Here is a 20,440-nt window from a genome sequence, read left to right as displayed (position 1 = left end):
TTTTTTATTTTTTTTAATGTATAAGATTTTAGAAAGTGTACAGTTTGTATTAACTTTGTTAAATAATTATATTTATTTCTAAATGTGCAAAAAAGCATATAAATATTATTTGATTTGAATATAACAGTTAAACTTATAATAATATAAATTAAGTCTAAGAACTCTTTAAAGTAATTAATACTATTTTATATATTTAATAATTTACAACTTCTTTATTTACTTACATATTTTAACATTAAATTATAGAGGGGCAAAATCAAATGTTGGGGGGGGGCACTTGCCTACTTAGGCCTCTGTGTAGCGCTGCGGCCGCCCCTTTATGACTGAAAGTATTTAATTTTTATGGTGAGAATATATTTTGCAATAATCACTAAATTCATAGTAGATATTATTTTTGAGATTCATTTTTTGTTATTTTGTAATAATCCTTTTTAAGTTTTATTCCTCTTTCTGCAATATCATTTATAATTGGAATATTTTTTAAAATTAACAAAGCCTTCATAATTTTCCCAATTTAAAGGGTCTTTATTCAAAAAAGTGGTAATGATGGCAAAACATTTAAATAGTTTTTTAGTATTGACACATAAAATTATCGATTTTCTTTTCTGATAACAAGTTTGTATTTTTTAAAACAATATAGTATTTAAGAAGACGACATACCAATGATTTTCACTTTTCAGTTGTAAAAACATGGTTAGCAGACTGAGTAGAACTCATTTAATTTAGGTTTTAGAGCAAAAACACCTTATACATTTTCATCTAAACACCAATCTACAAGTGTTTTGTATACTACGTTGGCTTTTTGCTTGTTCGCGTCCAGTTCCACTACTTAACGTCGGGACATCTAGCAGTTGTTCACGATCATTTATAGAAGCAATTATAGGAACTAAGAAGCCAAGCCTTTTCTCATTAAATTTGGATGAAGTCTCCCGTCCCATTGTATAATAACTACCTCTTTTTTTGCCAAGTTATAGTCACCATACATTTTTTCAGCATGTTCCTTACAATATTTTATCCTTGTGTATCAGATAACAATGTGTAGTATTACATACAAACTATATTATACAGTACAGTACATAAGTGTTCATTTAACTCACATTATATGATATTACCATGTTAAAAAATAATTACAAATTTTTAAAAATTAAATATTTGAAAAAAAATGTATTAGTATAAAACTATAAAACTGTTACTGTTGTAATAATAATAGTGTATAATTAAAATCTACAATTTTTTTATTATTAAAACTTTAGAGTTCTAGTGCCAGGTTACAGTTGATCAATTTGTCTGAAATTTTTATCTTTTGTGTTTTTTTTTAAAGTAGTAGAACCAATTTGAGGGGGTTACTCATTTTTTTTCTTTATCTTTACGAGAGTGGAGAGAACCAGAACTACCAACCACCCTAATGCGCATGTTTATGATGCCCAAATATACAATAATATAATCCCGTATAATTATATTTTTTTTATTCATAGATGATTTTTAAGAAAATTCAAAATTGATTCTCATGTCTATATAAAAATAGAAAATAGATTATCCATTTAGTATATGCTCAATAAGTAGATCGATTAAAAGAATATTTATATAATCACCAACAATATGTTTTGTTATTAGATACGTTTAAATTTTCCCACCAATAAAGTTTGGTATACGATCAATATTATAAAAGGCTCCCTTCGGTTTATCTTTTGTTAAGTACATTAATTGACAATGGTTCAGAAACATTTTTTTGTGCCACAGTGGTTACTGACGTTGCTGTACATATTGTACTTGTTCAGTTCTATCTTGTCTTACAATTTTACTGTGTAACATTTAATTTCAAACGATTGATGTTGCTTCAACATTTTAAAAACTATACCTATTATCAAAAAAAATAATTATCCAAAATTAGCATTTTTAAACTTTTTATACTTTAAAAAATCATCTGATATTATTAAACTATTTAAGAAGGTATATAATTAAGTTTTAGCAACAAAAAAAAAACATTACACTGTATTTTTTAAAGATATATTTATTTAGAATTAAAAAAAAAACAAACATTTAACTTTTACATATTATTTATGTATATTAAGGAATAAATTAAGGTTATAATGCAAAAATATTATTATCATTTATGAATCTGTGACTAAAAATAATTTAAATCTGTATGTGCTAAACATCAAATTATTTGCTTCATCTGAAGATTCTGACTGTAAAAACTGATTAGGATACATAGTACCAAAAATACACTGTAAAAAAAGCATTTTATAATATCTTATATAGTTTTTTTTAAATACAAAATTTTTATATTATGTTTTACTTTAGTCGCAGCCACAGCACGTTTAACATTTTTAGCAATGTATTCATCCAAAACATCTAGATTGATTGGATCAATTTGATTTTCAACTGCTGATATTTGCTCTGAACAGATAGCTGATAAACTCTACACACATAAAAATTTTTTTTAACATATTTTAAGTTCTTGAAATTTTTATTATTTAAGTTACTTGGTTATCAATGCCAATAAAAAGTTGATTGATGTACTTGAGATCAAATAACTTTTGTATTTGATATCTAGATTTCAATGATATTTCGAGTACACTATTATTACGATATTCAATCAATATCCATTCAATACATAAAGCAATGGTTTTCTCTTGAACAAATCTAAATTAAATAATATTTAACAAAAATAAACTTATAAAAAAAAAAATAAAGTGTTTATAATAATTACTTTGGAGGTAATGTTAAAGCTAGACACCGAATCATATCGTGAATGAAGTTTTGCAATGGAAATGTGGGTTGATTTGGAACTTGTAGTTTAGACACAACTAATTCTCCACTTTCTTTCTCCACCTCTATATCCAAAATGTCCCACTTCTAAAAACAAAACACCGTATAATATAAAGTTAAAATTATAATGTATTATTAGTTATTTTATTTTACCGGGATTGTAGATAGTTGTTCTCCAAGCGTAATTGGAAAAATATTTCCTTTTAAACCATCAAACATTCTTTTAGTCACTACTTCTATCCATTTATTCCAAACAACTATGGAAGAATTTTCCATTTCTTCTTTTGATAATGTCCAAAAATTAAACTAAATAGAATATTAAATTATACTTCAAAGTATTAATTAAGAAAGTAACTTAAAGCGACTAAGAGGATGTAGTATCCGCATGTGTTGTCTCAGTCTTACACGCATACGACATAGCAAATTTTTGTTCACCAATTTCAATAGTATGCTGTTAGTTTTGATATTAGAGTGAATAAAATTTAAAGGTAAAATTATCATCTAGAGCAGCACTTCTCAACCTGTAGTACGCAAAGAAAATCTCCCCTCCCTTTATAAAAAAAATTGGAATGAATCATTATTAACATTAAATATTATTTGGTGGTGTGAAGGTCGTTTTTAATCGTAAAAATAAATAATAATAATAATTGTACATATTTAATTTAATTTAATTTCTTTTTGTACATTAAATACTTAATTCTCATCATTTTGTAATTTCTAATAAAATAAAATTCTATACATATAACATAAATGTATACATTATTAATAAATAAAACAAATGGTCAGGTGGTACGTAAAAATTTTCAAACTATGTAGGTGGTATGCAAATATAAAAAGAACCGCTGATTTAGAGCCCCATGTAGTCTTTTATTGATATTATTTTTAAGTAAGTTATGATCATTTTAAAATCTACAGTTTCATAAGATCATAACTTACTTAAAAATAATATCTGTAAAAGGTCCTAAATAATTAATCTTAACGGTTAAATTGTATAATAAGTCAATTCACACTAGTATTAAAACTAACAGTATACTATTGAAACTGATGAATGAAAATCTGGTATGTTGTACACGTGTAAGATGGCAGAGACAATACATGCAGGTACTATGTCCTCTTAATAATGTTAAATGTTCTAAGATATAATTTTCTATTATTAGTATTGTCTACATTGCTTCACTGTCTACACTTGATGACCAATATCATGACGTCCTTTTAAGAAATACATTGAAAATGTTTCTCACCACTTTGGCCTTAATTATTACCTTTCTAAAGTGTTAATCAAATGCTCTCAAACATTCTATTCAATACAAAAATCTATGTTTATACATGATTATTTGGAAACCGTTCCCTGTTTAAAGTCTCCTACCACTCTGCTCTTATAATCCTATGCACAGAAAGCAATGTTGTTTTGAATCTGTAAATTTAATTTTTAACTAAGTTCTGTGAACCACTTCTTAGATTACCTTAATAATATAATTTCATTTACTCTTGTTTTGTGTATTTTCATTACTATAATCTAAAAATTGTCTGCCATTTTAATAAAAATAATTACATAGGAATTCACAACATTGAATAAAAATATTCAAATTCAACATACTCGATCAAATACTTTTATATACATCTGTATATTTATACAACAAACAAGAACAAAAAGAAGTACTAAGCAACATAGCATTAATAATTAAATATAATTATTTAATTCTCTTTAAATCAAATATGTTAGTAGGACGTGATATAAAAAATTATTTAAATAAACTAAAAGATTAAATAATTTTGTCTTAAAATATCTTACCTGTTGGTATAAGGATACTAAACACTGTTTTAATGTTGTACATAATACTGGCATGAACCATAAAAATCTAGCTATTAATAATATGCCAGGTTCGGTTAATGTGTCTTGTTCAACTAATTGTACCATATTTTTCCCCAACCTATAAAGATTATAAAAAATAATTGAATTTTATTTTCTATTTTATTATTATATATAAACAGTCTTTAAACTATTTAAAAAAAATGATTAATGATTTAAATACAATTAACATCATTGACCTAATAATGAAATTGTTACAACAATTTCCTTGATGTTGCCTTAAAGCCCATGGATCTTCATCTTTAGAATTCAATTCACTTAGTATATCTGCTAATAATGAAATTCTTTTTTCAATACATGCACACAATTCAGCTGTTCTATCTGAACAACCTATCGAACGAGTTTCAAAATATTCATCAGTATCAGAAAATAAACTATCTTGCAAGTAAGGTTCTTTTGGTCTGAAATAACATAAAGGTTATAAAAAATTTTAAAACTTTTTTTTTTCATATCTTACTGTATTAATGCATTGTTTATATCTGAGATAATTACAGGAAAAACATCTTCCCAATGACTGGTTAACAACTCTTTAGTTCTTTGAGCAAAAAGAGGACAGTATAATTCAGACCACAAATCAGATTCAAATAAAATTTGTTCAGATATAGCGGTCCAATGTTGAGGGTATTCCTGAAATGTATAAATAACTATCAATGAATGAAATATTGTTTTTTGTTTATTATCTTACAGTTGACAATTGATTTAAGTGACGAAGAGTTGAAAAAGATTGAACAGTTTGTAAAATTTCTGTGACTTTGGTACAAACAAATGGTTTTGCCCAATCTAACCAATTAGTAACAATATTAGTTATGTAGTCTTTTGATAATTCATTTGGTGATAACGTACAATCAATCCTAAATTAAATAAATTAAAATTCATAGTAAATATAAGACAAATTGTAAAATTACATACTTGAATTCTTTAATAGAATCTGGTAAATATATAAGTCCAAATTTTAATGAATAATCCAAATCTACTAATGATAATACATTTAGTCCATTATTAAAACTGTTCTTAATTTGTAAATATATCATTCCACTATTGTAAAGATCATAGTCTAAAGAAAATATATTAATTAAATTAATTAATAACAATGTTTGAAAAATGTTGAAGCATATATAATTATTTGAGTATTCTTATCATTTGATTGCAATTTATAACAATAATAATACTTTAAAACAGATTAATAATCTTACTTGTAAAACATAAATATAAATTGTAAATTGTATTTATTATTAAATTAGAACTGTTTTCAATATTTTTTTCAACTGAATTTCCTTCTGTTAATGAATGTTGCAACATGTTTGAACGTAATATAATAAATTCTTTAACTAAAGAATGAGCATCTAATCTTTCTAATATTGATAAACTTATAAAACAACATGCTGCTTTCTGTATAATAAAATATAAGTTTAGTACACATAATAAAAATAAATAACTGATTCTTTATATTACTTCTGGGGAAATGTGACCAGATAATTCTAATCTTGTTTTATCTGATATTGTAGTTTGAAAGTGAGATATTGTAGACCAAACCCTGTCCAAAAATGGTTTAACTTTTTTAAGGCCTTTAATTAAATGTTCATTCAAACCTAATTATAAAAAATATATTTACAACATATAGATTGAAATCTTAATCTATTTTATTTTATTATTTATTAACTATAATAAACTAATAACATGCTATTTTATTTGTACACTTAATGATATAATGTTTACTTGTTTTAACACATGAAGCCAATTGAAACAATTGAGTAGCGGTTAAATAATTTCTGGAGTTCAAACAATCCCATATTTGTTCAGTTAAATCAATTAAAAGTTTTGACTGAGCAGCAAATGTATCAAGTAAATTGTCTTTACTAAAAAATAAAAACAAATCAAAAATAACTATTTATCAGATTTTTGCTGAAAATTACCTATCTAATGTTGAATTAGGATTAGTCAGGTTTGTTTTTAAAATATTTTCAGTAACATTTGTTATGTCACTAACTATTATTGCCATAGAACTAATTGTGTCAGCTGCATCAATAAGATCTCGATATTTTTCGCTAAAATAAAAAATAAAATAATTATAAAATAAATGTTATAAAGTATGTTTTACTCTTCTTAAAAATATTTTTACACAAACCTCACTAATGATTTTAGCTGGTCTGCCTTTTTCTCCACATCTTTTTTTAAAGAACTTTGTAGAGATTCGATTTCAATCAAGTTACATGTTTCAAACAAATCGTTGGCAAATTCTTTGGCATTTTTTGTAGGAAATTTTGTGTCCATTTTTACCAAGTTTAGCTGTACAAAGTATTAACTGAGAAATTAACTATAGAATGTCATTACACAAATTATTTGTAATTTAAGTGGTTTTTATTTCGAATAAATTATATTATATTAAATAATTTGAAATTTAATGAGAAAGCAATTGAAAATCCATGATAAATTTACGGAAAAACTGAACAAAAAACAAGATGAGACGAGAAACCGGGAATCCAATTTCCAAGTTCCAACTGTTCCAATTCCAAGTGGCAAATTAAAATAATTTAATTGATTTTTGATAAGACTTATTTCATGATAAGTGATAACACTATTTACTGATTTCACTGCTACTTATGTGTAACTGTGTAAGTAATAACTATAATATCACAACACAGTGTTTTGTATTATGTACTATTACTAGTATTATCTAAATTATCTTTATTCTGTAGTAAATAATAAATAATAGAGAATAATTCTTTGACAATAATAACTATTTTAAAGCACAAAAATGGTTCTAGGACCATTAGATCATTCTGTTCAAACAGATATTATATTTGTAATAGAGAAAACAGCAATGAATACTTATATAAGTGAACTTAAAACAAATTATGTGACTCCGACATTAGAGTAAGTTGTTAATTATTTTTCACTATATTTAAAATATTATTTTTGAAATTTATTCATTTAAAATACTAATATAAATAAATTGAAATTGTTCTTAATTGAGTGTACTTATTCTTTTTTTTTTATAAAGATACTTTAACCAAGGACCTATTGACGAACGAGAGTATTTGTCTGAAGTAAGTATTATTTAAATATTCAGAAATGGATAACATTGGAATATTTATCATAAATCAATTTTATTCAATGTTACAGAGTAGTAGTGCAATTTATGGTATTGTAGTTTATGAAGCAAACGATTGTAAACCATTTCCGTGTTGTCGTTCTTATGGGACATTTACTAGCCCACAAAAAGTCATAAAAATTATTGAAAAAATTGAGTAAGATTATTCATATTCTTATTATATTATTTATCTGACTTTTGTCCTTTTTCAGCATGATTGGAGGTATGGCTGAATCCCATGCTTACATGGGCGAAGGTTTAGCCACAGCCCTGGTTTTCTTTGAAGATTTGCAAGAAATCCGTGAAGCTAAGCAAAGACATTGTATACTTATATGTAATTCACCACCTTATAATTTTCCGATTATGGAATGTGAAACATATGCTGGTCGTAGTGTTGATCAGATGGCAAATCTCTTCCAAGAAGTAAGAATATGTTTATATTTTTAAATATCTATGAAAATGTGAAATTATTTATAAGTTGTTAAATTTGTATATATATGTTTTAGAAAGGTATTTTACTCTCAATTTTATCAGCAAGAAAAACACCTGCATTATTAAAATTATTTGAAAAAGCTGGCGGTGACTTACAAATTTCCCAAAACAAAAACTATGCAAAAGATCCAAGGCATTTAGTGTTACTCAATGGATATAGGTGAATTAATTTAAAAATATTAAGTTTTAATTTGAGGTACTTCCGTGTTATCTCGATTACCAAAATATTTCTAAGACTACCTGTTAAAATCATCTGGGTTATCTCGACTACCTAAATATTTTCAAGACTACCCAACCTACCTCCGTATAGGAATCTATTTATAAATGTATATTCCTGTGTTGTAATCTATATCATCATAATGTAAAATTTACTACAAACCAATTAGTTTAGGTATTTTATGTTGGTATTTATTTTGTTAGACAATCGACAGTCATCCATATTAACGCCTTTGAGGATTGGCAAAGTGGCGAAACAAAAAACATAGGGGAAGAGCTCGCCATGATTTGGATCCATACCTGACCGAATTTGTGTGGCGACAAAATCTTGCAAACGATCCACCATTTAACAAAATTTTAATAGATATTAAAACCTATTTCTCCATAAAAAAAATTAAACCTAACTAAATGTTTTATACTGTTATATATTTTTTTACTAGATATTTTATACTATTACATCCATTTATTTTTATTAATTACATTTTATCGTGTTTCAGAATAGGTTAAAATATATAGTTTTTTATTATTTAATAAACTGCAGTAGTCGAGATAACATGAAAGTACCTAATTTGATTATAAATGTTAAATACACAAACAATTTAAAACATATTTTAATCTTAATTAAAGTATATTAAATCTAAAAATATTTATCTAATAATTGCAGTGGTGGATTAACCACCAGGCTTGTGAGGCTTGAGCCTAGGGCAGAAACTTGTAGGGGATGGCAAATTTGTTATGTTATTTTATTTTTATTTTCAAAAATTGAAAAAAAAAAAATTGAACCATTACTATTTTTCACTACCCGATTACCCATCACTCTTCGATATGTTAACCCATTTAAACTACGATTCTCGGATAGTATTATAAAAAAGGGGGACTGTAAACACTGAGCATGCCTCAGGGCGCAGTGAAGGTTAATCTGCCACTGATTTAGTGTTATTTTCATTATTTAACAAAATGTTCACATATTCTTGATTTATTCGCATGATAATTAATGTTTTATACAGATTAAAGTATTACATTTTTTTAATTGAATGTGCTTAATGCAAGGGTTAAATCATAGATTAAAAATAAGAGCTTGGTATTTTTAATAAATTTACTAAAAAAATATAGTACAATAAAAATGACATAGATACTTTAATGTCACATTGCAAACACAAAAATTACAGTATTATTTCTGAATTGAAATTTTAATATTATTTTGTTTTGCATTAAGAGGACGTCATACCTGCATGTGTTGTCTCTATCTTACGGACGTAAGCCATAGTAAATTTACGTTCAGCAGAATGAATTTTATGCTGTTAGTTTTAATATTAGAGTAAATTTATCTATCATCAAACTTAAAGGTAATAATATTATCTAGGGCATCTTATAGTCTTTTATTGATATCTTAATTTTTAAGTGAGTTATAGTTATGTGAAATATTAAAATTTTAAAATGCTTATAACTCACTTAAAAATTAAAATATCAACAAAAACCTATGAGATGACCTAGATAATATTATTACCTTTAAGTTTGATAATAGATAAATTAACTAATATTAAAGCTAACTGCAAAAAAATTGATTCTACTGAACAAACAATATTTATGTAATATGTTCTTAAGACAGAGACAACACATGCGAGTATGACATCCTCTTAAGTTAAAAAAAATAAAAATTGAATAAGTTTAGAACATTATTTAGAACAAACAATTTAAACATGATTTATCTTCTAATAATAAGTGGTACGGTGATAAAATAAGGCTATTTTTAATCTTCCATATCTCTATGTATAATAATTAGTAATACATCATATTTTTAAATAAATATTTAATACCTAAAATATCAACCATTTATAATATATCTATTACTATTTTTCCTTTAATGTGTTATAGTTTAAAAGAACGTCCAATGAGCCCAACTCCTGCTACAACTCATTCTGGTTTATCCATGACTAGCCCATTATCTACAAATGTTAACATTGGATCACCAGTTGCTCCATGTACTCCATTTAGGACTACTAATCCGGTATGTAATCTAATAATTATTTAAAATTTAACAATAAATAAACTGAATATTTTTTATAAATTATTTGTTTCAATATAAAAAAAAAATATTTTTAAAATATCTTTAACTATATTTATTATCCAACTAAATTAACAATGAATTTTGCTATGTATATTGTATTCATACAATACATGTTGATTTAATAATATTCACTATGTTTAGTACTTAGAATTTCATGAAGTATTTATTGATGGAAATATTTGTAACTTGAAACATTTTGAATTCAACCCAAAAAAGTGTTGAATCACTATATTGATTGCTTTAAAATCATAAAATCTTATTTTTGATCAGGTTTTGGCTATGCAGAATCAAGTTCAACAACAACAGCAACAACAACAACAACAACAACAACAACAACAACAACAACAACAGCAGCAGCAGCAAGCACAACAGCAGCAAGCTCAACAGCAACAAGCACAACAGCAGCAACAACAACATCAACAACAACAAGCTGTTCAGGCAGCTCAACAAGCTGTAGCAGTGGCTCAACAACAACAACAACAACAACAAGTACAACAACAACAACAACAACAAATGATTCGTAATGTAAATCAAGGTCAAAACCAGCAATATTCCAATGTTTCAAATACTGGTGGTTTCTTGAAACCTCCTCAAGCGCCTCGAAGTTGGCAAATGATGCAAACACAACAGCGTCAACCAAATCAAGCAAGTGCATTAATTGCACAATTAACAACACCTACATTCCAACAAAGATTAGATAGTAAGTAACATTTTTAGGTTATTTGTTTAAATGTATTCATTTATGAGGTGGGGGGGAATGATTTAGTGGTCAAGTGAATATAATATTAGTTGCACTTATCACTGAATAGTTGGGAAAAAAATTCAAAATATTTAAGCAAACTAGAAACTAATTGATATTATTGATTATACATACATTTATTTATTTTAATACATTCTAAAAGCTTTGGAAAAATTGAAATTTTTTTTTAAAATTCTAATAATTACACTTTTAGTGGCATCACAACAACAAGTACAACAGCAGCAGCAACAACAAGTCCAACAACAACAACAACAAGTCCAACAACAACAACAACAACAAGTTCAACAGCAGCAACAACAAGTTCAACAGCAACAAGTTCAACAACAGCAACAGCAACAACAACAGCAGCAAGTACAACAGCAACAGCAAGCACAACAACAGCAGCAAGCACAACAGCAGCAGCAAGCACAACAACAGCAGCAAGCACAACAGCACCAAGTACAACAGCAGCATCAGCAACAGCAACAGCAACAAGCGGCTCTACGAATTATGAATCAACAACAGCAACAAGTTCAACAACAGCAACAAGTATTAAAAACTAATAATTAAATGAATCATTACACCATGTTTTATAAAAATATTTCATTATTAAAGAATGTACCTGGCAGACTAACTATTTGGACAGGGACATTAGAGTGGATAGAAAAATCAAAGCCTTTAAATGAAATACCAAAAATAACAAGAAATGTCCCTTGTATTGTTTCAGCCGGTATAAAAAATGGAGAACCAGAACTGTAAAATTGCTACTTTTACTTGAGTATTCAAAAAATATTTTCTTAAAATTATTTCTTTTATATATAGGAAAGCAGAAACATGGCCTGAAAAATTAATTATGCAATTGATGCCCAAGAATTTAATAGGAAGTATTGGAGGGGCTCATTTGAAAGACTCAAAATCTGTGATTTTCCAACCTACCCCATGTGAAGCATTAGAATCTTTGACAAAGTATATGACTAGTGGATATGTAAGTTTTATAACCTATAATATCTATATAGTATCCTAAAAATTAATTTAAAAAACTGAACTATGTATAGGCTGGCTGTGTACATTTTAACAGTGCTCCAACGTCTCATAATTGTGATGTCAAGGTATTAATATTACTTTATACACATGATAGAAAAGCATTTATAGGTTTTATTCCAAATGATCAAGCAGCATTTGTAGACAGATTACGCAAACTAATACAACATCAAAAAGCTTCCTCAGCCATATTACGTCAAGGCCAGGTAAGATTTTTAACTAAATTAATTTGTAATAAATTCTTTTTTTTTATTAACTATTTATTTTTTTCTACATAAAGTAATATTAATGAAATGATTTATTTAGTATTTTAAGTAAAAATGTTTCATCAAATATAAGATAAACATTAGAATTCTAAAACAGTAGATAGTACTAGCAACAAAAATTTGAATAAACAGCAATTATTCAGCTTTATTAAAGTGTGTAATTAGTATACATAGTTAAAATTTACCAAAAGTATTATAAATTAACAATTTTTATCCAACTAACTTAATTAGTTATTTTTATCTTGACAAACTTACTTTGTCATATTACTACATAGTAATATAGTTAAATTTATATTTAGCCATGGTTAAATTGTTATTATTATTGAATAATTCTAAAGTTTATATGTTATTGATTTTTTAAATATTTTATAATTCTATTAGATTAATACTACAGTCTTAATATTTTTAGATAAAAATATTGTATTAAATTCTCTTCGTATTTACCGCTATCTATGATCAATAGTGCATACTACGGAGAGATCGTTATAATCTTCCTAGGTTGACCGCTTAATCATGTTGGTATTGCCAAACTGTAAACTATTGTTTACATTCCCTAAACGCGGACACACTGATCATAAACGCCGATCTAAAATGTCTGTTGTGTATGCCGTATAAACACGCGTCGTTTGCCGATTAATGTTCTGTTTTCATAAATTATTTTCTCTGCATATTTAGTTTTTACGTGAACAATTATTAAACATCCGTGCGTCTTCTAATTGCGTATAACGCGTCTCTCACACACAACAAACCCTTATAATGGCAGATGCTGATGATCTTTTGGATTACGAAGAAGACGAACAGAACGAGACCGTCGAGAGCGATGACAAGAAACAAGCCAAGAAAGAAGTAAAGGGTAACTATGTGTCCATACACAGTTCAGGTTTCCGTGATTTTCTCTTAAAACCGGAAATACTAAGAGCAATTGTCGACTGTGGTTTCGAACATCCGTCCGAAGTGCAACACGAGTGTATACCTCAGGCTATGTTGGGTATGGATATTTTATGCCAAGCCAAATCTGGTATGGGTAAAACGGCCGTGTTTGTCTTATCCACCTTGCAGCAGTTGGAAGTGTACGAGAGCGAAGTATACGCTCTTGTTTTATGTCATACTAGAGAATTGGCATTCCAGATAAGTAAAGAATTTGAACGCTTCACCAAATATTTGCCGGCAGTCAAGGTCAGTGTTTTCTTTGGTGGTGTGCCCATTACAAAAGACGAAGATACCCTAAAGAATAATAAGCCACATGTAGTGGTTGGCACACCAGGTCGCATACTAGAACTGATCAGAAAAAAGAAATTGGTTCTCAATAATTTGAAGCATTTTATTTTGGACGAGTGTGATAAAATGTTAGAGATCTTACACATGCGAAGTGATGTCCAAGAAATCTTTAAGAACACTCCATTTGGCAAACAAGTAATGATGTTCAGTGCCACCCTTAGCAAAGAAATACGACCTGTCTGTAAAAAGTTTATGCATCAACCATTGGAAGTTTATGTTGACGATGATGCCAAACTATCATTACACGGTCTCCAGCAGTACTATGTTAAACTCACTGAAAAAGAAAAAAATAAAAAATTGTTTGATCTTCTAGACGAACTAGAATTCAATCAGGTAAATTAAGATTTTTATTAAATAACTCATATTTGATCAATGATTTAATTATAGAAGTAATGTAATGTATATTATTACATTTGAATGCTATTATATATATACATTTTTTTTAGGTTATCATTTTTGTTAAATCTGTTCAACGTTGCGTAGTATTAACAGAGCTGTTAAATGAACAAAATTTCCCGTCTGTTGCCATGCATGGTGGTATGTCCCAACAAGATCGTTTAAAGTTTTACCAAGAATTCAAAGACTTTCAAAAACGAATATTAGTGGCTACCAATTTGTTTGGTCGAGGAATGGATATTGAACGAGTGAACATTGTTATTAATTATGACATGCCTGAAGATACAGACACCTATTTACATCGAGTAGCAAGAGCTGGACGTTTTGGTACTAAAGGATTAGCAATTACATTCATTTGTGAAGAAACTGATGCAAAAGTTTTGAATAGTGTTCAAGATAGATTTGATGTCACTATTGGTCGAATGCCTAATGAAATTGAGCTCAGTTCTTATGTTGAAAGAAAATAATTTTTATGAAATCTAATATTTTATACAATTTTACAAAACAATGATATTAATTTGATAGCTTGACTTATGATTTTCAAGTTTTGCAAGACATATACATTCAGGTGTATTACTTTTTAAATGGTTTACTTCACCTGTGAGTACTCATTTTAAAAACAACTATGGAAACGTTTGTCAATTTTTTTTTTTTTCATTTGTGTATTGTGTATGGTTTAATATTTAGGGACCTTAGATATTATCTTCAAAGTATAATTAGAAGTTAAGATTGTACATAATAATGCAACTGACTTAATTATTAAACTAATATGCAAACTGTATTGATATGTAGTTTTTTTTTTAATTTTCCAATAAATCTATGCCATAAAATTACAGAGAAATCTTTTTTAAATATGTGTTCTAAAATGATCATTTAAACTTTCTAAAGTATTACTGTATGTAAAAATTCTCATAATTTAATTTTTTTATAAATACTAAATTGATTTCTACATGTAAAAATTGTGTTGAATTTTGTTCTATTGGTTTAATTGATTTTAGATTAATTAAAATTAAATTCTTAAAAGTTAATTTTCCTCATATTTCAAATTTTTTTTACAAACTAACAATTTAACCGAATTTTTTTTAAAAATTAAATCCATGTAATAAAATAAGTGAATTCAATATAAAATGTATTTATTACATGTGTTATTTCAAATTGTGGATCCATATTGAAATATTGCAAAATATATGGACTTAATCTAAATGTGTAATGTTTTTAGCACCTCTTCTGTATTGTTAGTTTTTTTTTTAAATTTAATTTTAATCAACTCATAGAATAACATGTTTTTAAAATTAAATAAAATTATGATAAATTTTAACCACCAAATTGTATACATTATTTGTGCATCTATTCTCTTTTCACAACTAATTGCTTCCCGTCCTAGTTATATTATTAAATTAATAGAAATCAATAAACTTAATCTAATAGTTTTCTTAAATTATACAATAAAATTGATTTTATAGATATTAGAAAATTAATTGTTATGTTTATTGGTAAATATATCAATAAATATATGAACTAATGAAATATGTATATTAAACCTAAAAAATGCTTTCTCAGTCAACACGAATATTGGTTTAAGTAACTTCCTTATGGCTTAATTAATGTTCACAACTTCTAATATTGCTATAAAATTATTGTATCATAAATAATGCCTAGTTTTCATACAATTTATTAGTTTAGAGTATAGTAGTTAAGTATTACATATAATTCATGTATGAAATATGTATCAAGTATTATAACATAAATAAAACCACAACTCTCTTTGGATTAGTTACATGTTAAATAGTTACACATTGTATAAGTAAGTTATCTTCTATTTCTCCCGGACCTGGATGCTGGATGGACTGATAATGATGGAAAGGACCCCATTGGTATTAAACATAATTATTATTTTAATAACATCTGTTTTTTATTATTCAGTCTGAATTATTTAAAAATTAAAATAATATTGATTATGTGTTATAAAAGTATAAAGATTTATTATTTTTTTTATTATTACAAGGTGATTAACCAAACACTTAAATGTTAAATCATCCAACCATTTTGGTTAGGTTTTAAATATGGTACTGATCTACTATGTCCTAGGACAAGGGTCGGCAAGCTTTTGAAACAGCGCTCCTTTTGGCTTCCAAAAGTTACAATTTACATAATTTCCCAGTTTTTATAAAGAGCCACTAAAATTTTTTGTTTCATTATTTTAGTATTTGCTTATATATAGGCAATTGATTTTCAATTTAAATCAACAAATTTATAGATGAAATAATATTTATTCATGTAAAAACGTACAAATATTTTTAGTACAAATTATGTTCAAGTATTTTAGTTATAGTAATAAATTTTACAGTGATCGAATAATAGATAGTTATATCTCGACATCAATGGGAGCATTGGCTTTGCATGCATTTGGAAAGTTTGGTACACACCTTTAATTTTAGTTGATTGTGATGCCTGTGCAGGTATTTCATATTCTTAAAAACAAAAAATATTTAATGTAAAATAATATATATTTTTTATAAAATCATTTTTTTTTTGATAAGTTAATTTTTTTTGTGTATGAACTTAAAGAGCCACATGCAGCTTTTTCGCCGTAGGTTTCCAACCCTGACCTAGAATCATTAAGTATTTATATAACAACTACCTACCCTTGTCTATAGCTACATTAATTATTAGCAACAAAAATAAGACAAGTAAAAATGAATAGAGGAATTAAATAGAAATGTGTATATTGAAGAATAGGTTACTACGATGCTACACTGCTATAGTTATATATTAAATCAATGGATTAACAACCTTTTTAGTGAATATTATGAAATAATATAAATTATTAATTACTACTTACTTATATTACTAATTGTTTATCTATTAATTTTTAATGCATTTACTATTAATATAAATAGATTTTTATTAAAAGTATTTTAAATTGTAAAAAAATTTTCTTCAGTTGTTAGTACAGCATTATATGTATTATTATATTAATATATTAACAGACTATTTAATTATTTTAAGAGTGTTTTTTGTTAAATGTATTGTAATTATATTCATATTTCTAATGAATTTAAAATAAATTAATATATGGTTCTATAGTTTGATTTTTGTTTTAATATTATAAGACTTAAAATATACTTTTATGAATAAATAAACAGTTTTGATTTGTAGTCTAATTTTAATTGGATAAGGTAATATTTAAACTATGGAGCCTTATCAGTATGGGGCTAGGTAAATTCTGTTGTCTGCTATAATTTGTATATATTTTGAAAGCGATAGAGTCCCGGTTATAAAAAAGTAGTGGGTAAGTAGGATCCCGGCTATAAAACATTGACGGAACTAAGTCTAAAATATTAAAAACTTTAAACTTTAATATTTTATATTTACACAACAGTTCAAACATAGAAAAAAGCAATTTTTTTAAATATTATTTTGGTTTGCTATTTCTACAACTTGAAGAAGTTGGTGAATGTTTTTTAGAAAATTTAATAGCCATTTAACCAAATGACAAGCAAATACAGTTATTTTGTGATTATATACTAGACATATATATCTACATTTATATCGTATCTGATGCTATATTTCTCTAAAATATTTGGTCTGAATTGTCAGCTACCAGAGTGCGTACAACAAATAGTTGTGAATCATATCATATGATATTAAAAAAACCACATATCTATATCTTAATTTATACCATAATTATAAAATTTGACGCACTATATTTAACGAATACGTACTAATGTTTTTTTCTGGGACTCAACTTGAATACTACCTCTTTTTTCAGGGATCCATTTTACCAATTCCAACCGGTACCTATACCTATATCTTAAAATTCTAAGGGTGGGCCTGATGTAGGTAGTCTAGATAAGTAGGTAACCATTATAATTATTATGTTAAATGAGTCTCTAGTGGTATAATTGTCTATGAATATTTAGCTGTTAATCTTTGTATAATTATAATCGACTGTATTTTTATTCAAAATTCTTAACTTACCATATTTATTTCTAGGTTGGAATGGTAATGCCCCAAAATAATATGCCTGGACAATTACAATTACCACCAGGTCCGAACATGCCTGGTGGTCCAGGGCCTAACCAGATGCCTGGGCTTATGCCTAACAGTGCGTTAACAGCTTCCTTACAAAGTCAACCCCAATCAAATTTAGGTTAGTAATTACACTAATTACAAGAAAATACAATATAATTTGTTTAAATAATAAATTGTATTTTCCACAATAGCTGAATTAATGGGGTCCAACAATTTTGCACCACAAAATAATCAGGTTGTCCCTAATAGCCCATCAGTTCAAATGATGCCTAGTCCTCAACCAACTGGTCAACCAGTTAATAATCCGAATGTACCTATACAAGTAAAAAAATTTTAATGTAATACATTATTTGTATTGATTTACATTTGATGGATTATTTATAGAGTCCTGGAGGTGTTGGCAATGTTGGTGTTCGTCCATCACAAGGTCAATATAGTGAACAAATTGAGATGGCTAGAAAGCAAAATTTGGCTAAAATACATCAACTTCGACAAACACTAGAAGCTGCACAACAACAAGAATTACAGTATAAGTCTCAAATGGAGGTACTTAGATTTTTTTATTTTAATGACCTATTACTAACAATATATTTTTGATAGATACAAAGTCATCAAATGAACATACCACAAATGCAGCAACGTTTGGAACAAGCTCAGATGCAAGAAAACATATTAAAGTCTCAGCTAGAAGTACGATGAGTATATTATTTTTTATATATTAGAAATATTTAAATAGTATTATATGGTATAGATACGTAATCAAATGAATGTGCCCCAAATGCAACAAAATCTGGAACATGCTCAAATGCAAGAGACCATATTAAAAGCACAATTGGAAGTGAGTAAACTATTTCAATGTGTTGGTCTATTTGTTATGTTATTATTTAAAGAGCATTTGAATGAAATATTTTTAATATATATTTTGGTGGATTTATTTTTATTGTTGGTAATTTTGTGTCTAGCATCAACAAGAAGAGCAACACAAATTGAGAACCCAACAATTCCATATCCATCAACAACAACAGCAACAGCAGCAGCAGCAACAACAGCAACAGCAGTCAAGACAAATGGTTCCTGGAAATCAATCACCACAGATTATGGGTAATAATGCACCACAGCAGAGAATGCAAATGCGACCTGTAATGTCCAGCAATCCTGGTCTCAGACATTTATTACAACAAGTATGATTAAATATATAACAACATTTTGAATTTGTTCAAGTAAAAATTGGATGTTAATTTAATATCTTTTTAGCAACCCCAATATAGACAACAAATGATGGGCATGCAACAAGTTCCCGTTGCTCAAGGCAGAACATTGCAACCTCAGCAACAACAGCAACAATATGACGAAGTACATACCTTTGACTTTCTCAACTAACTCAATTTTAAAATAAATAATATTATGTTTTAAGTTTATTTGGTGAAATCATCTGTCATTTTTTTTTTTTTTTGAAATAATGGAGTAAATGATAAACAATTTTTAATAATTTTATGAATTACTTAATTTTTTTTATATAAAAAGATTATTGATTGTCTATTAACAAATTTAAAATTCCTATTTATATAAATTATATTTATTATTTGTAAATAATTTCATTAATTTTGAATTTAGTTCTGCGCGTAAAATAAAAAAAACTTATTTTTTCTCGTAGATTATATCCTCTCTTAAAATTTATTTTAAACTAATTAGACATATTAATATTGCCAAATGCTAATTTTAATATACAAATGTTGATATTATCAAGAACATAATTTAATATATTAACTATATGCCTTTGAACCACTTCAATAGTCTTGTATTAACATGTTATCTCTGATCTGGTCTAATAATTTAGATAAATATTAATATTTAAACAAGTTAAACCACAAATTATGCAGAATTGCTGGTTTCTTAACATATATTTAAACAATAAATTATAACTCCGTGTACAATTTTAAGAGAATTAGGTTACCTAGTATAAACTTGTGTCATTGTGTCATGTATGTAGAAACTTAAATACAATTTTTTTTATTTGATGTTGTTTTTATTGCACAATCTGTTTAAACATGTAGAAGACTAAGTAACTGAAGTATACAAGAAAAAAACACACAGCTCATAGAATAAAGAAAACTCTCATTAGTGGATTTTTGATATGAGTAGAATGTTTTTTAATAAAATTAAATATCATATTAAA

At 26.8% G+C, this 20,440-nt stretch overlaps 3 protein-coding genes across 4 annotated transcripts; 2 read left to right on the top strand and 1 right to left on the bottom strand.

The window, feature by feature from the left end:
- Positions 1–2,073: 2,073 nt before the first annotated feature.
- On the bottom strand, positions 2,074–7,151 carry LOC113559379 (conserved oligomeric Golgi complex subunit 1). The gene is made up of 15 exons (XM_026965133.1): positions 6,768–7,151; positions 6,556–6,687; positions 6,359–6,498; positions 6,095–6,231; positions 5,836–6,031; positions 5,552–5,696; positions 5,328–5,493; positions 5,100–5,269; positions 4,822–5,043; positions 4,565–4,703; positions 2,926–3,078; positions 2,714–2,859; positions 2,487–2,646; positions 2,300–2,422; positions 2,074–2,228 (listed from the first exon to the last, which is right to left on the bottom strand). The coding sequence occupies exons 1-15, from the start codon at positions 6,911–6,913 to the stop codon at positions 2,112–2,114; spliced, it is 2,292 nt and encodes a 763-aa protein (XP_026820934.1). The 5' UTR covers positions 6,914–7,151; the 3' UTR covers positions 2,074–2,111.
- A 128-nt stretch (positions 7,152–7,279) lies between these two features.
- On the top strand, positions 7,280–19,733 carry LOC113559378 (mediator of RNA polymerase II transcription subunit 25-like). Of its 2 annotated transcripts, none has more exons than XM_026965132.1 (18): positions 7,280–7,516; positions 7,644–7,689; positions 7,766–7,890; positions 7,946–8,156; positions 8,240–8,385; positions 10,317–10,449; positions 10,780–11,209; positions 11,463–11,797; positions 11,864–12,003; positions 12,071–12,233; positions 12,304–12,495; positions 18,226–18,382; positions 18,456–18,574; positions 18,649–18,810; positions 18,865–18,954; positions 19,016–19,102; positions 19,227–19,445; positions 19,519–19,733. In XM_026965132.1, exons 1-18 carry the CDS (start codon positions 7,398–7,400, stop codon positions 19,642–19,644), a joined length of 3,000 nt encoding a protein of 999 aa, XP_026820933.1. In that variant the 5' UTR covers positions 7,280–7,397; the 3' UTR covers positions 19,645–19,733. The 2 variants fall into 2 exon arrangements, with proteins under 2 accessions (XP_026820933.1, XP_026820932.1); XM_026965131.1 differs by having other exon boundaries at positions 7,281–7,516; positions 18,456–18,586.
- On the top strand, positions 13,132–15,010 carry LOC113559380 (ATP-dependent RNA helicase WM6). The gene is made up of 2 exons (XM_026965134.1): positions 13,132–14,166; positions 14,280–15,010. The coding sequence occupies exons 1-2, from the start codon at positions 13,312–13,314 to the stop codon at positions 14,694–14,696; spliced, it is 1,272 nt and encodes a 423-aa protein (XP_026820935.1). The 5' UTR covers positions 13,132–13,311; the 3' UTR covers positions 14,697–15,010.
- Positions 19,734–20,440: the final 707 nt, after the last annotated feature.

The sequence above is a fragment of the Rhopalosiphum maidis genome, chromosome 4 (assembly GCF_003676215.2).
Source record: "Rhopalosiphum maidis isolate BTI-1 chromosome 4, ASM367621v3, whole genome shotgun sequence".
In the NCBI taxonomy this organism is placed as follows: Eukaryota; Metazoa; Arthropoda; class Insecta; order Hemiptera; family Aphididae; genus Rhopalosiphum; species Rhopalosiphum maidis.
This window is presented reverse-complemented; position numbering and strand designations above follow the sequence as displayed.